The sequence below is a fragment of the Scyliorhinus torazame genome, chromosome 9 (assembly GCF_047496885.1).
Source record: "Scyliorhinus torazame isolate Kashiwa2021f chromosome 9, sScyTor2.1, whole genome shotgun sequence".
Taxonomy (NCBI): domain Eukaryota; kingdom Metazoa; phylum Chordata; class Chondrichthyes; order Carcharhiniformes; family Scyliorhinidae; genus Scyliorhinus; species Scyliorhinus torazame.
Genome location: NC_092715.1, coordinates 198,216,323 through 198,233,408, shown reverse-complemented (window position 1 = coordinate 198,233,408; position 17,086 = coordinate 198,216,323). Strand labels below are relative to the sequence as shown.

General features: G+C 43.1%; 1 protein-coding gene across 5 annotated transcripts in view; it reads left to right on the top strand.

Moving 5' to 3' along the window:
• dennd4c (DENN/MADD domain containing 4C) overlaps nucleotides 1-16,662 on the top strand; it is a 287,047-nt gene extending 270,385 nt beyond the window's left edge. For all 5 annotated transcript variants that reach the window (XM_072516945.1, XM_072516946.1, XM_072516944.1 and 2 more), the window contains 5 exons: nucleotides 397-648; nucleotides 5,408-5,525; nucleotides 6,462-6,615; nucleotides 6,881-6,945; nucleotides 15,443-16,662. In XM_072516945.1, coding sequence (XP_072373046.1) covers nucleotides 397-648; nucleotides 5,408-5,525; nucleotides 6,462-6,615; nucleotides 6,881-6,945; nucleotides 15,443-15,579 — 726 coding nt within the window. In that variant the 3' untranslated portion in view covers nucleotides 15,580-16,662. The remainder of the gene's footprint in view (nucleotides 1-396; nucleotides 649-5,407; nucleotides 5,526-6,461; nucleotides 6,616-6,880; nucleotides 6,946-15,442) is intronic.
• Nucleotides 16,663-17,086: the final 424 nt, after the last annotated feature.

The window sequence follows — 17,086 nt, the reverse complement described above, 5'->3', positions numbered from 1 at the left end:
CAAGTTTTGCTAGATCAGAAACCACTTTAGGTTAGTGGGCCCAAGGATGATGGATGAATGGGAACTGATGCAAATTAGTGTACAGGTTGCAGAGTTTTGGATGCACTCTCTTCATTAACTGTCTTCTGGAGCACTGTGACTTGACACGTTCACATTGGTTTATCAGGTCCTCTGAAAAGCTTGACTTGATTTTAATGTTCTATAACCTTCAAACCTCTTCCTCTTTAAGCCTACTTTCTCTCCCCGTCCCTCAGGGGATAACACAACTTATTTTGGGGATCCCTGAAACTGGTCTTTGTTTTTCTTTTTGAAAGCGAACCTACATATTTAGTTCCAATTGAATATTTTAAATGAATATATGAATTCACTGTACACCATGTTATATTTGTTCAATAGGATTCTGTTGGTCTTAAAAGCAGACCTAATCCGAAGCCTGTGTCTGTACCATATCTGAGTCCTTTAGTGTTGCGTAAGGAGCTGGAGTCTCTTCTGGAGAATGAGGGAGATCAGGTCATTCACAGCTCCAAGTTTATCAACCAACATCCAATCATTTTTTGGAACCTTGTTTGGTATTTCAGAAGGCTTGATTTGCCAAGCAATCTGCCAGGTCTCATCCTGACTTCCGAACATTGCAATAAAGGAATGCAGGTATGTAGGAGATTTATGACTTTTTTATTTTTAAGTGGTAATATTCATAAATTATACCTTGACTGGACACAATTGTCAGCATACCAATCATGTGTGTTAACTAACATCTGCTAGATCCAAATATAACTATTTAGTTGTCACCTTGTTTTTTAAAATAAATACTCTATATGCACTGCAAATTTGGTTAGTAAGAGGGCTATTATTAATCCTTGTCACATTATGGTACAATAATGTGATGAAACATAGTGCTGCAGAATGTTGCAATGAGTTGGATGCAACTTTCTCATATTTTGTGGGTCATCTCTATTAATTGAAATTCTTTGAACTTGGAAATGTTGGACTCTAATGAGGTAATCTGAAAATGCAGTTGAAGAACAGTTGTGTTGTCTTCAACTTAATGGTGTGCATGTCAAATAGAACTTCAAAATAATCATGGGAAGGAACCAATGATGCTTTATCTTTAAGTAGTTTTAATCCCCAATCTCCAGAATGTACAACCTGGGTTTTCTTAACTTGTTCACAGAAGTTTGGACCTTGATACAAATCCTACTCCTAATGGCACAAGGTCATCCTGACTTTGTGGAATATGAATGTGTCCTTAAATCTGTGTGGTTTACAAGCTATTGCAATTATTTTTCATGAACACAAATTTTCAAATTCTTAAGTTTTTCATTTGAAGGAATGTGACGCATATACATTTTGAGCATCCATACCAGTTGTAGCATGGTTAAATACAGAGTAATGTTCTCTGTAGCAGTTAGCACTGCTGCCTCACAGTGGCAGGAACCCGGGTTCAATTCTGACCTTGGGTGACTGTGTGGAATTTGCACATTATTATAATCTTTATTAGTGTCACAAGCAAGCTTACATTAACACCGTAATGAAGTGACTGTGAAAATCCCATAGTCGTCACACTCTGGTGCCTGTTCAGGTACACTGAGGAGGAATTCAGAATGGCCAATTCACCTAACAGCACATCTTTCTGGACTTGTGGGAGGAAACCGGAGCACCCAGAGAAAACCCTTGCAGACACAGGGAGAACATGCAGACTTCGCACAGACGATAACCCAAGCCGAGAATCGAACCTGGGTCCTTGGTGCTGTAAAGCAACAGTGCTAACCACTGTGCTACCGTGCCGCCCATTCTCCCCGTGTCAGCGTGGGTTTCTTCCAGGTGCTTCAGTTTCCTCCCACAGTCTTAAGATATGCGGGTTAGGTGGATTGGTCATGCGTAATTATCCAACGGTTAGGTGGGGTTACAAGGGATTGGGCCTAAGTAGGATGCTGTCTTGGAGGGTCCGTACAGTCTCGATGGGCCGAATGACCTCCGGTATTGTAGGGATTCTATGATTCTGCTTGGCAATTCTGTCTGCTACTGTGACATGTTTCCATGTTGCACAACAGAAATTCTGAGTTTGCTGCTTCTAAGGTGGCCTGAACTTTAGTTCTGTATCTCACTGGCTATGCTTAGAACATAGATAGAACAGTACAGCACAGAACAGGCCCTTCGGCCCTCGATGTTGTGCCGAGCCTTGTTCGAAACCAAGATCAAGCTATCCTACTCCCTGTCATTCTGGTGTGCTCCATGTGCCTATCCAATAACCGCTTGAAAGTTCCTAAAGTGTCCGACTCCACTATCACAGCAGGCAGTCCATTCCACACCCTAACCACTCTCTGAGTAAAGAACCTACCTCGGACATCCCTCCTATATCTCCCACCCTGAACCTTATAGTTATGCCCCCTTGTAACAGCTACATCCACCCGAGGAAATAGTCTCTGAACGTCCACTCTATCTAACCCCCTCATCACCTTATAAACCTCTATTCAGTCGCCTCGCTCCAATGAGAAAAGCCCTAGCTCCCTCAACCTTTCTTCCAAACCAGGCAGCATCCTGGTAAATCTCCTTTGCACCCTTTCCAATGCTTCCACATCCTTCCTATAGTGAGGTGACCAGAACTGTACACAATACTCCAAATGTGGTCTCACCAGGGTCATGTACAGTTGCAGCATACCCCACGGGTCTTAAACTCAAGCCCCCCGTTGTTAAAACGCTAACACACTATAGGCCTTCTTCACGGTTCTGTCCACTTGAGTGGCAACCTTCAGAGATCTATGGACATGAACCCCAAGATCTCTCTGTTCCTCCACATTCCTCAGAACCCTGCCGTTGACCCTGTAATCCGCATTCAAATTTTTCCTACCAAAATGAATCACCTCGCACTTATCAGGGTTAAACTCCATCTGCCATTTTTCGGCCCAGCTCTGCATCCTATCAATGTCTGTTGATTGACATTGATAGTTGATTGACCAAATGTAAGAAGATTATGTACCATAGATGATAAGATGATAGATATGGTCAATCTTGCTTTGAGCAACATTCAGCCTCAGCAGTTTCCTAAGCTTTTTTTCTCTGGCTGATTCAATGCAGCTTGGAGCTGTTTTTGTATTTTGTCTTAGAATTTACAACAGAGGAGATTATTCACCTAATATATTATTTGCCTTCTGTACTATCCCTTTCAATGTGATTCATTTCTATTAATTCTGTTGTCTGTCCCTTATATTTTTTAAGTGGATGGTAGAGTCTGTGGCGGGCAATGGAGTTTGTGGTGGAAGCACTAACTTCAAGAATCATTTACTGCTTTTTCAGGTTGAGAATTGATCTTAATTTCAGAACAACTTTTTCAACTTTGAACAGCATTAGCACAGAGAGCTGTCGATGCAGTTAGATTCAACAGACCCACACTTGCAAATAATAAACAGTAAATTCTTTGTTTGAGGGGCATTTGTTCTTTTCACTGAAAATGTGCAAATTATCTTTTAGAAGGTGAGGACACTTTGCACATCTCAACATCGTGTGGCAACTTATACCAACTCTTGCCACATGGTTTGCTGTCCAGATTCTGCAGTTCTGCCTGCAGCCCCAGGAGTGATGATAAATGTTAGTTTGAGAAGACAAGCAGATCGCTTGCCATGTCTTTTTTTATTTTCATAATTTTAAAATGCCCAATTCATTTTTTCCAATGAAGGGGCAATTTAGCGTGGCCAATCTATCTTCCCTGCAAATCTTTGGGTTGTGGGGGTGAGACCTACGCAGACATGGGTAGAATGTGCAAACTCCACACAGAGTGACCGGGGGGCCAGGATGAAATGAAAATCGCTTATTGTCACAAGTAGGCTTCAAATGAAGTTACTGTGAAAAGCCCCTAGTCGCCACATTCCGGCACCTGTTCGGGGAGGCTGGTACGGGAATTGAACCGTGCTGCTGGCCTGCCTTGGTCTGCTTTCAAAGCCAGCGATTTAGCCCTGTGCTAAACCAGCCCGGATTGAACCCGGATCCTTGGTGCCATCAGGCAGCAGTGCTAACCACTGCTTCACTGTGCCATCCAGCACTTAACATGTCAATAGGCTGGGGTTTTTTCTTGTTTTATTGGGGATCATTTGAGGATTTCTTTTTAAAGTGGTGAATGCGCTTTAGTTTTGACTTTGGTACACTTTTAGTTTTGACTTTGTGAAAAATGATAACTATTTAAGGCTAATTACCTGCATGGCATCTCTGGTGTGCCTGTAATCAGTCATTTGCTGAGTGGTTTTGGGCAGATCAGCTTTTCCAGAAAGTTGTGCTACTGTTTTCATTTTTCTTAAGTTTTAAAGAAAAATGTTTAGCATACTTTAGTGTAGCAAAATAAGTTGGATGTATATCTTTGATTACTCAAAGGATAAAAATAGATGTCATCTTGTGAATATTTGAAAGCATAGGATAACTTGTCTTTTTTCTGACTGCAACAATATTTCAGTGCTGTTAACTTCCATTATATCACTGCAAAAGAGGGCATCTAATGAGTTAAACCATGCGTTCCTGTATGGTAGATTATTATTTCATAAAATTGTCCTGGAAAAGATCAGCATGGAGTACTTGCTGAAATGGTGAGAATATATGCCCTGTGATAGTGTATTGTAACTCCTTTACTTATACTGGATCTGGCAAGATACTAGCTCATATTGATGGGATGGAAGTGTTCTCTAGTTGCAAGGGCCTTGTCTCCATTCAGTTACCAGCGAGCATAATCCTATAACACAAAACTGTTCCTCATTTGGCAGTCCTGTTCTGAATCCACAGGATGATTTGAGGAAAATGGAAAAACAATTGTGCTTTGTTGTGTTTAGTGACTGAGACTCATTATGGAAGAATAGACTGTGTTTTACCCTATTCAATGGTGCTTTTCCTGATCTTGTGCTTGCTGTTGACATGGATGGTTGAAATGAAGAGTAATAGCGTCTCTCAAATGAGCACAATTTATTTTGGCAGGGGATTGGAGTAATGAATTGAATGGGGAGGAAAGACACTAATCTGTTTTCTAACCAAAAATAAAATGTGTCCATTAACTTCTGCAACCAACAACAATCATTTAGCCCAGTAATCAGCATTTGCACACCAACTCCTGCATTATCTTCAACCAGACAAATATTATTGGTACTGCAATGAAAACTCTACCTTCTCGGGGTTGTTACTATATACATCTACGCAGCAGTGGTGTCCTTTATATCTAGTCATTCGATTCTTGAAATGTAAATGGTTTTTGACTGCCACCCAAGCAATGATTTCTCAAGGATTATGCAGTTTCATGTGTCAAATACATTTTATCAAAATTCTCTGAATTGAATAGGAGCAGCTATTTTTCCTCTTGACAGTTTATTCATTCATTTGTGCATTTTTAAACATGTGAAAAATTGTTCTTGAATCATGTATTTTTCCCTCCTAGATGTCTCAGTCAAGTCTTTCACTGGACAGCAAACTGGTTTACATCCAGCTACTTTGGGATAACATTAACCTTCATCAAGAACCTGGTGATCCCCTGTATATACGTTGGAGAAACAGGAGTAAGTGACCAAAATGAACTGCACAGGATAGCTTTACTTCATACTACTGCATTCACTTGATATCCCCGTTATGATTTAATTTGTGGATTTGATGCTTGCCTAACAGTAAATGCAACACCAGTAGATAGTTTTCCCCATCAAAATGAAATAGTCAATTTAGAAGAAATACTGATGTACGGGACACTCATTTTATCATTGCCACCTAGCTGTGCTGACCAGCTGACCATTGTGCTGACCTAGAAGCAGTAAGTGCATTTTTAATCCAAGTTCAACTTGACAAATCAATTTTAGTTATTGCTACTTGGATGAAAACCTCAAACTTGAATGTAGAAATAGGGTGAGAGATGGATCACAACAAATGGGAACATGTTCAGTAAGGATCTGTGAACACGGAATAAATCTTTTCAGCAATTGTTTCTGTACAAAATAAATTAAATGTACAAAGCTTAAATTGATACAAACATTGTACTTAAATAAAGCTGTGTCATGGTTTTGATGTAACAAAAGACCAGTGCAGTTTGTTGACTGAACATGGTCGTAATAGTTTCATATAGAGTAAGAATGTTTGACAAGTGATATTTAAGTTTATGTCTAGAATATTGACTGCTTTATCCAATTGTCTGTTGAATTTCATAATCTAGTGAGTTTCCATTTCTGAAAAATTGAACAGAGTATCCATTGTATTGCTCTGATTAACTCTTGATTAATTGGCTCTGCTCCCAACTCCTCCATGCATTCCAACACTTTTTGGCAAGCAAAGATAGAACGTTTTAAAGTTGTTCCTCATGTTCACATTTTGTGCATCAAACCTCACAAACAAACATGCATTGCATTTTCTTGTTTATGTGCACTGCATGAGCATGAATCGGCAAAATAAATTTGTCATCAAAATTAATGCTTCTGGTTCTAAAATATTAAAATTATCTTTATTCACAGACAAAGATGTGGCTGTTGGATTAACTCCAGATCGTCAGGTAGAGAAGAGTCCCTTGCACATAATTGTGAGAAGTATCCAGACTAATGATGTGTTTGGACCTATCTGCCTACTCCTGAAGGAGTCCGGGAAACATCTCGAAACTAAGCGACAGAGGTCAGATACTCATGAGAACTCTTCTACAATATGTTAATGCTGAAAACAAAAATAGCCTCTGCCATAAACCTGTCCTTTTAATCGTCACCAGTAACTATAGGTCTAGATGCTGTACTGTTCCCTGCGTTTCAATGCTGTTGTATTTGTAGGTGCTGATGCCTGTGGAAACCGTTTGTAATAGTGTTATGTTAATGATTTTAGTCTGTGACAAATTGCGATTCATTAGCAGCTGCATAGTCATCAGAATTATTTTCTTTCTCCACAGGAGCATGTACAGGGAAATTCTCTTTCTTTCCTTGGTGGCCCTTGGGAGAGAGAATATTGATATTGGTAAGTATAGTAAAGCTGGATTCCATGATTAATGTGCAAGAGAATTTTCAGACCTTCTAAAAATGGTCCCTTCGCCTGCACACTTTTATACTATACTTTCAGAAATGAAATTTAAAAATTAAGGAAAACATGATCTATATTATTGTCTTGGATGCAAGGGTAGAAGGTACTACAAATTTGCAGATGCCATTAAAATAGGTGGGATGGTAAGTTGCAACGAGGAACTAAGAAATGCATTTATGGATAAGTTAGGTGAGTCGGCCAAAATTAGTCAGACCGAGAACATAGATAAGTGTGAGGTTATCCATTTTGGTTGGAAAAATAGAAAGACAACTTATTATCTAAATGAAGAGAGAATGAGTGCTTCGGTTGGGGTGTGGGGTGGGGAGGGGGAGATCTGGATTTCCTCGTGCATGAATCTAGTATACAGGTACAGCAGATAATAAGGAAGACAAATGGAATTTTGATATTTATGGCTAAAGGAATACAGTATAAAAGTAGGGAAGTGTTGCTGCAACTGGACAAGGCATTGGTGAGACTGCACCTGGAGTATTGTAAACAGTTTTGGTCCCCATACTTGAGGAATGTAGTTGCATTGGAGGTAGTTCAGAGGTGGTTCATGAGATTGGTTCCAGAGGTGAGGGGTTTGCCTCATGAAGGGAGATTGTGCAGTTTAGTCCTATACTCTCCACAGTTTAAAAGAATTGAGAGGAGATCTAATTGAGATGTATAAGATGATAAAAAGTATTGGCAAAGTAGATGTAGAGCAGATGTTTCCTCTTGTGGGGCAATCTAGATTGAGAGGTAATAGGTTGAGCTGATTTAAAACCGATGAGAAATTACTTCTCTCAAAGGGTCGTGAATCTGTGGAATTTGCTACCCCCAGAGTGCTGTGGATGCGGGACATGGAGTAAATTTAAGGAGGATATAGATAGATTTTTAATTAGTAATGGATTGAAGGGTTATGGAGAATGGGCAGGAAAGTTGAGTTGAAGCGAGATGTTGTCAGCCATGATCGTATTGAATGGCGGAGCAGGCTCAAGGGACTGAATTGCCTAATCCTGCTCCTAGTTAATGTTCTTAATGAACAGTTTCAGATGTCATTTATGATGTGTGCAATGTATTAACTGATGTGCTGTGATGATGGCATGTATTCTCAGCTATTCTAAAACTACATTCTCCCCGTGTCTGCGTGGGCTCACCCCCAGAACCCAAAAAGATGTGCAGGGTTAGGTGAATTGGCCATGCTAAATTGCCCCTTAATTGGGGGGAAAAATTGGGTCCTCTAAATTTTTTTTAGAGAGGCTATTCTAAAACTTGTACACCAGAACTGCAAGTTTCCATATTAACCCCTGAAACATGCAGAAATGCTGCTTCTTGGATAAGTGTAGAAAATGTCCACCGAACATTTGAAGAAAATGCGTACCATAGAAAATACTTTTCTGACCTGCTGAAGTTCTTGTTAAAACATAAACTAAACAGAAATCTGAAACTAAGGAGGCAATTTTCTCAACTCCAGTCAAAAGACATGTACCAGTTTTGAAAGTATCCATGCCATCTGAATAGCTCGCCATTGGTATTCAACACAGAAGTGATGCTGATCTGTGCTAAATTTTAAGGAAAAGAGATGTGTTTATATCATGCCTTTCACAACCACAGGATGTCCTCAGCACTTTAAGAGACATTAAAGTTATTTAGGAAACAAAAGTTCCCCAAACAGCAATATGATGACCAAATTAATTTCTGTGATCGATTGAGGAATTAATATTCATAGGAGGGCGGCGCAGTGGTTAGCACTGCTGCCAAGGCGCTGAGGACCCAGGTTCGCTCCCGGCCCTGGGTCACTGGCCGTGTGGAATTTGCACATTCTTCCCATGTCTGTGTGGGTCTCACCCCCAGAGTCCAAAAGATGTGCAGGTTCGGTGGATTGACCAAACTAAATTGACCCTCATTGGAAAAACAAATTGGGTACTCTAAAATTTATTTTAAAAATTAACGTGAACAGTGAATAAAATATACTGAATTGAAAGAAGTAAACCACTGCTTCATCTGGTGGATCTGATGTGGGAAGCAGGTTCAGAGAAAGTTTATTAGATTAATATCAGGAATGGGCAGGTTGTCTTGTGAGGAAAAGTTGGAGAGGTTAGGTATGTTGGAGAGGTTAGGTATGTATCCATGATATATAAAAGGTAAGAGAGAGGCAAAAATAGACATTGGACCACTGAAAACGTGCTGGAGAAGTAATAATAGGAAACAAATAAATGGCAGAGGAACTGAATAGTTACTTTGCATCAGTCTTCACGGTGGAAGACACCAGTGGGTTGCCAGAGCTCCAGGAGAATCAGGGGGCAGAGGCGAGTGCAGTGGCCATCACTAAGGAGACGGTTCTGGGGAAACCGAAAGGTCTGAAGGTGGATAAGTCACCTGGACCGGATGGTCTACACCCCAGGGTCCTAACAGAGATAGCTGAGGAAATTGTGGAGGCATTGATGGTGATCTTTCAGGAATCACTGGAGGCAAGAAGGATCCCAGAGGACTGGAAAGTGGCTAATGTTAACACCGCTGTTTTAAGAAGGGAGGGAGGCAGAAGACGGGAAATAATAGGCCGGTTAGCCTGACTTTGGTCATTGGTAAGATTTTAGAGTCTGTTATTAAAGATGAGATTGCAAAGTACTTGGAAGTGCGTGGTAAAATAGGACTGAGTCAGCACAGCTTTATCAAAGGGAGGTCATGTCTGACAAATTTGTTAGAGTTGTTTGAGGAAGTAACAAGGAAGTTAGACAAAGGAGAACCAGTGGACGTGATTTATTTAGATTTCCAGAAGGCCTTTGACAAGGTGCCGCATAGGAGACTGTTAAATAAATTAAGAGCCTATGGTGTTAAGGGTAAGATCCTGGCATGGATAGAGGATTGGCTGACTGGCAGAAGGCAGAGAGTGGGGATAAAGGGGTCTTTTGCAGGATGGCAGCCGGTGACTAGTGATGTGCCTCAGGGGTCTGTGCTGGGACCACAACTTTTTACAATATACGTAAATGATCTGGAAAAAGGAACTGAAGGCACTGTTGCTAAGTTTTCAGATGATACAAAGATCTGTAGAGGGACAGGTAGTATTGAGGAAGCAAGGGGGCTGCAGAAGGATTTGGACAAGATAGGAGAGTGGGCAATGAAGTGGCAAATGAAATACAATGTGGAAAGTGTGGGTTTATGCACTTTGGAAGGAGGAATTTTTGGCTTAGACTATTTTCTAAAGGGGGAAGTGCTCAGGAATTCAGAAGCACAAAGGGACTTGGGAGTCCTTGTTCACGATTCTCTTAAGGTTAACGTGCAGATTCAGTCGGCAGTTAAGAAGGCAAATGCAATGTTAGCATTCATGTCAAGTGGGCTAGAATACAAGACCAGGGATGTACTTCTGAGGGTGTCTAAGGCTCTGGTCAGACCCTATTTGGAGTATTGTGAGCAGTTTTGGGCCCGTATCTAAGGAAGTATGTGCTGGCCTTGGAAAGGGTCCAGAGGATGTTCACAAGAATGATCCCTGGAATGAAGAGCTTGTCTTGAGGACTCTGGGTCTGTACTCGTCAGAGTTTAGAAGGATGAGGGGGGATCTTATTGAAATTTACAGGATACTGTGAGGCCTGGAAAGAGTGGACGTGGAGAGGATGTTTCCACTTGTAGGAAAAACTAGAACCAGCGGACACCATCTCTGACGAAAGGGACGATCCTTTAAAACAGAGATGAGGAGGAATTTCTTCAGCCAGAGGGTGGTGAATCTGTGGAACTGTTTGCCGCAGAAGGCTGTGGCGGCCAAGTCACTGAGTGTCTTTAAGACAGAGATAGATAGGTTCTTGATTAATCAGGGGTTATGGGGAGAAGGCAGAAGAATGGGGATGAGAAAATATCAGCCATGATTGAATGGAGGAGCAGTCTCGATGGGCCAAGTGGCCTAATTCTGCTCCAATGACTTATGGTCTTATGGTGTTTAGAAGAGTAAGAGGGGACTTCCGGTGACGGCGGGCGGGAGGCAGCCGCACATTCGAGGGCTCCCGTTCGGGAACGGCATTTTCGTAGAGTAACGCCCGGTCCTAGGGCCAGCGACGGCAGTAAAAGTTGGGGGATAGCGCAAGGAGAAGAAGGATGTCGAATATCACCAAAATAATGGCCGGGAAAAAAGCGGCTGAAAGTCCGTTGAAGCGGGGAAAAGGTCACCGCGGGGTCAACAAAGAAAATGGAGGCTGGAGCACCAGGGGAAGCCGCAGTGCTTACGGCTGAAGAACTAACTAAGGTGATGGCTGCGGAATTCCAAAAGCAGTTGGCGCAGATTGAGAAATGTATGGAGATGGTGAGGAAGGAGATGAGGGAGGTTTTGAATGTGCTGGTGGAGGAGGCGGTTTCCCCGGTGAAGACGGCGGTGGCGAGCGCAGTGGCGGAGGTGCGAGAGCAAGGGGAGGCGCTGAAGGAAGTGGAGGAGATGGTATTGCAGCACGGTGATCAACTTGCCTTGATGGGGAAGGAGATGCAGAAGGTGATGGACACGAACAAGAATCTGAGAGGAAAAATGGAAGATCTGGAAAACCGATCCAAGCGACAGAATTTGAGGGTCGTGGGGCTGCCCGAAGGAGTTGAAGGACCGAAGCCGACTGAGTATTTTGCCGCGATGCTGGCAAAACTACTGGGGGAGGGGGAGGACCCCCTCCCGATATGAACTGGATCGGGCTCATCGGTCGTGGAGGCCTATACCAAAGGCGAGTGAGCTGCCAAGGACAGTGACTCTGTGCTTCCGTAGGTACAGTGTGAAGGAGAAGGTCCTGAGCTGGGCCAAACAGAAGCGGGTGGTGCAGTGGGCTGGAGCTGGTATACGTGTATACCAGGACTTTACGGTGGAGCTGGCGAAGAGGCGGGCTGCCTTCAACCGGGTGAAGAGGGTACTGTACATTGGCAAGGTGCAGTGCGGCATTGTATATCCAGCGAAGCTGAGGGTGACTTACAAGCTCAGGGCCTTTTATTTTGGAACGGCGGAAGCAGCGGAGGAGTTTGCGAAGGCAGAAGGACTGTGGCAGAACTGACAAATTGAGGAATTGTCATGTGCCGATGCAACCTCATGACTGTATTTTCTTCTTAAAAAAGTACTGTGGTATTCATTAAGGACTAGTATTAGGACCACAACTCGACTTGGTATGCAGGGCATAAGTTCAAAATTTGCTGATCAAATATTCTAAATGATGCAAAAGGCAAAAATTGTAACAGACGAGTGCTGCCTCTGACTATGTCACAGGCCACTATTTCGTTAATTTTGAAGCGGGACAAGAAGCCGGAGCTATGCGGGTCATATAGGCCGATTTCCCTGCTTAATGTGGCTGCCAAGTTGTTGGCCAAGGTTTTGGCCTCCAGGATTGAAGATTGTGTGCCGGATGTGATTATGGAGGATCAAACCGGGTTTGTCAAGGGCAGGAAGTTGGTGGCTAATATAAGAAGGCTGCTCAATGTGATTATGATGCCCCCGGAGAGTAGGGAGGTTGAGGTAGTGGTGGCCATGGATGCAGAGAAGGCGTTCGACCGGGTGGAGTGGGACTATTTATGGGAGGTGTTGGGACGAAATAAGGTTCGTTAGGGGCTTTATCGACTGGGTTAGGCTGTTGTACCAGGCCCCGGAGGGTAGTGTAAGGATGAATAGGACGACCTCGGACTATTTCAGACTGCACCGGGGGGCAAGACAGGGATGTCCCCTCGCCCCACTGCTGTTTGCATTAGCTATAGAGCCGCTGGCAATTGCTCTGAGAGCTTCAAGGGGCTGGTTCGAGGAGGGGGGGGGTGGTTGCTGTATGCGGACGATCTGCTCTTGTACGTGTCGGATCCAGGGGCAGGGATGGGCGAAATTATGGCGATTTGGGGGGTATTTGGCCGGTTTTCGGGGTATTAACTGAATATGACAAAGTGTGAGATGTTTGTAGTCCAGGCGAGGGGTCAGGAGGGTCAGCTAAGGGATCTGCCGTTTAGGTTAGTAGGGGACAGTTTCAGGTACTTCGGGATACAAGTGGTGCGCAACTGGGGCCGGTTACACAAGTTGAACTTGTCCCGGTTGGTTGAGCAGATGAGGGGCAAGTTTTGGAGATGGGATGCGCTGTTGCTGGCTGGGAGGGTGCAGACGGTCAAAATGACGGTCCGACCGAGATTTTTATTTGTATTTCAATGTCTCCCAATTTTCATCCCGCGGTCCTTTTTTAAGAGGGTTAACAAAATCATCCTGGGCTTTGTGTGGGCGGGTAAGTCCACGCAAGTGAAGAAGGTGATGCTTGAGAGGAATCTGGGGGAGGGGGGCGCTTGCCCTGTCAAATTTCAGTAATTACTACTGGCGGCTAACATAGCCATGATAAGGAAGTGGGTGGTGGGGGCGGGGTCGGATTGGTAGCGGATGGAGGCAGCTTCATCTAGAGGCACCAGCCTAGGGGGCGTTGATAACGGCACTTCTGCCGTTCCCGCCGGCGAGGTACTCCAGCCCCGTGGTGGCGGCCTTGAGGATCTGGGGTCAGTGGAGGAGGTACGTTGGAGCAGTGGGAGCATCGGTCTGGTCCCCAATATGTGACTACCACCGGTTTGCCCCGGGGTGCTTGGATGGGGGGTTTCGAGTATTGTGAAGGGCAGGAATTGAGAGGATGGGGGACCTGTTCTTAGACTGGAGCTTCCCTAGCTTGAGGGCCCTGGACGAGAAGTTTGGGCTGGCAAGGGGGAACAAATTTAAATATTTACAGGTGTAGGACTTTCTGCGCAGGCAAGTATCATCCTTCCCACTCCTTTCACTAAGGGGGAATCCAGGATAGGGTCGTGTCTAGGGGATGGGTGGGAGAGGGGAGCGTCTCGGACATCTACAAAGAACTTATGGGGGCGGAGGAGATGCAGACCGAGGAGCTGAAGCGTAAGTGGGAGAAGGAGCTTGGGGGTGAGATGGAGGATGGCTTATGGGCGGACGTGTTGAGCAGAGTCAACGTGACCGCAACGTGCGCAAGGCTCAGCTTGATCCAATTCAAGGTGGTCCACCGGGCCCACATGACAGTAGCCCGGATGAGTAGATTCTTTGGGGTGGAGGACAGGTGTGTAAGATGTGCGGGAGGACCAGCGAACCATGTCCACATGTTCTGGGCGTGTCCAAAACTTGGGGGATATTGGCAGGGGTTTGCGAACGTCCTGTCCAGAGTATTGAAAACAAGGGCGGCAATGAGTCCAGAGGTGGCGATTTTCAGGGTGTCAGAAGACCAGGAATCCAGGAGGAAAAAGAGGCAAATGTTCTGGCCTTTCCTTCCCTGGTAGCCCGGAGACGGATACTGCTAGCTTGGAGGGACTCAAAGCCCCCAAAGTCGGAGATCTGGTTGACCGACATGGCGAGCTTTCTCGGCCTAGAGAAGATTAAGTTCGCCTTGAGAGGGTCACTGTGAGGGTTCGCCCGGAGGGGGCAACCATTCATCGACTTCGCGGAGAATTAATCGTCGTGGGGGGGGGTTTGGGTAGCGTAGAATAGGGGGTCAAATAGGCGGGTCTTGGCGGGATGGGAGTCGGTGATTGCACTATGTTTGTTGCTCTGTGTACATTGTTTTTATACTGGTGCTGTTTGTAATGCCAAAAATACCTCATTAAAATTGTTTGTTATAAAAATTGTAACCGACCTCAGGAGGACAGAAATTCAGCAGGTGGAATTTAATGCAAAGAAGGATGAAGTGGTAGGTTTTGTTGGGAAGAATGAGTGGCAGTATTAACTAATTTGTACAGTTTTAAAGTAGGTGCGGGAACACGGATAACTGATGTATATACACATCTTTATGGTAGCAGGACAAGTTAAGAAGGCTTTTTTAAAATTGGGACCCTTAGATTTATTAATAGATGGACAGAGTCCAAAAACAAGGGATGTATGATAAATCTTTCACAAATACGCCATCTTGTACCTAAGATAATTCTGGCCGCCACACATTTGCTGAGATGTCAAGGAATTAGCGCGGGTATAGAAAAGATTTACTGGAGTGCTACTAGAGGTTCTGTGTGAGACTAGAGAAGCTGGCAGAGTTGTTGGAGTAGAGAAAGTTGTGGCGAGATAGGGATGTACAGAAAGGATTTGAGTAGCAGAAAAGTCAGTAGGCCACCGGACACAGATTTAGGATGATTGCCAAAATTCCCAGAGGTGGAAACATTGTTCGTGGTTTGTGGGGTGCTCTGGAATGCAGAGCATGACGGTGTTGAAGCAGATTCAATTTTAACATTCAAAAGAGCATTTGTTACTTGAAGGGGAAAACGTGTGTAGCATTGAAGATAGCGAATATGTGGGGAACCATGGACTATGGTAGACTGAATGGCCTCTTCGTGCTGAATTATTCTAACTAATCATTGTCTGACTTCTGTTGGCCTGGGGAGGAGTTGCCATCATCAAAAAACAATGTGCCATCATCAAAAATAAAATGTAAGTTCTGAATTTATTACTGAATTGCATTCTAACCTGGCTCGATGTATGTGATTTCAGATGCTTTTGACAGAGAATACAGAGCAGCATATGAGCGCTTGACAGAAGAACAAGTGAAGGTGGCTCTCCCGATTGACTCCCCACCCTGCACCAGGATTGAGTGGTGCCGGAAATGTTTTGAGCCTCCCTTCATCTAAAAAAAACTGCAATGCTCAATATTATTATGGAACTAAACCACTATGATTTATGTCCAAAGTATGAATGTACAATCTTCAAACTAAGCATATGCGCCTATGTGATTAGAATTTAAGGTATCGGTGTACGTGGAGATATGGCTGCACAATGTGTGGTGCTGTTGCACGGTGAATAATGGAAGAACTGTTCACTGTTTTTAAACTTCCATGGAAGGGAGTCTTAATAAATTGTAACTGCTAAACACTAAATGTCTTAAGGCAAATCTGCCATTTCCTATCAGTTGTCTAGTAGTGCAGTGTTTTGTACAAATATCACAAAAGATGGTTCTGACCATTTTATATTTTTTAGTGGCAATGACTGGCTTTTTAAGTTTGGGATAATTTTCTTTGTGTAAATGAATTCTACAATTTGAAATTAAATCACTAGCTATCCGATAATTAAACTAGGGGATCATTCCTGGGTAATTGAATTCTTTTGTCTGCATCACCGAGGCATAAAACATCACATGACTGGGCTGAGGGAAGGTGGGGAAGTTTGCATGCTCAGAATGAACAGCCCCTGATTGATGTCTGTTATGTCCAGATGGTGGTGATGAAAATACTGTGTCTGACAGGGCAGTTCTTTAGTGCTGCATTTATAAAGGGATGCTGTAATTTTATGCTGAGATTTTTGATGTATTCTGCAGTAGAAGCAGAGATGGAGTTCTCCCCCTCACTATCTATGATATAAACCAGAGTAACTTAATTTTTTTAAAACTGAAATATTGCTGACACCTTGTTTTTCAGGATTTAATAAGCTGAGAAAAATTATAAACACACTGGGAAAATTGTGGCAGTACAAATATTATTGAAGGACAAAATTTCTGTCCTGATATCTATGTAATCCTGTATCAAAGACTTTATCACTTTGAAATGTAAAATATTGATTTTATATTTTAACACTTCTAGAATGGAAGATTACATCTATGGTCCAAATATTGTACAGCTACACAGTTGTTTTATGTAACAGCTGTTAGTATAATTCTCTAAATATAATGTATGTGAACATATCAAGTTACTTGTTCAATAAAGGATAGTTATACAAAATTGTCATTATTAATGGTAAAGGGACTGAGTACATAACATTACATAGAATGTACAACAAAAACAGCTATTTAGCCTGAAACTCTGTTTCCTCCCACTCCATCTGCCTCCTCTCCTCCTTTCAGCACATCTTTCTATTTTGTTTTCTGTATTCTTGTACTTTTTTGGTTTGCTTTTGAATGTATCAAGTTATTTGCCTCAACTATTCCCTATAGTAGTGAGTTCCACATTCTAACCAATGAGTGAAGAAATTTCTCCTTAACCCCTTATTGAATTAGAAGTAACTATCTTGTATTTATGGAATCTAATTGTTCTCCTACAAATGGAAATATTCTCTCTATCTGCCCTGTCCAAAATATTCATTATTTTGAAGGCTTCCAAGTAATGTCTTTAGTGAAGAAGGCCATAACCTGCTCCATCTTTTGAC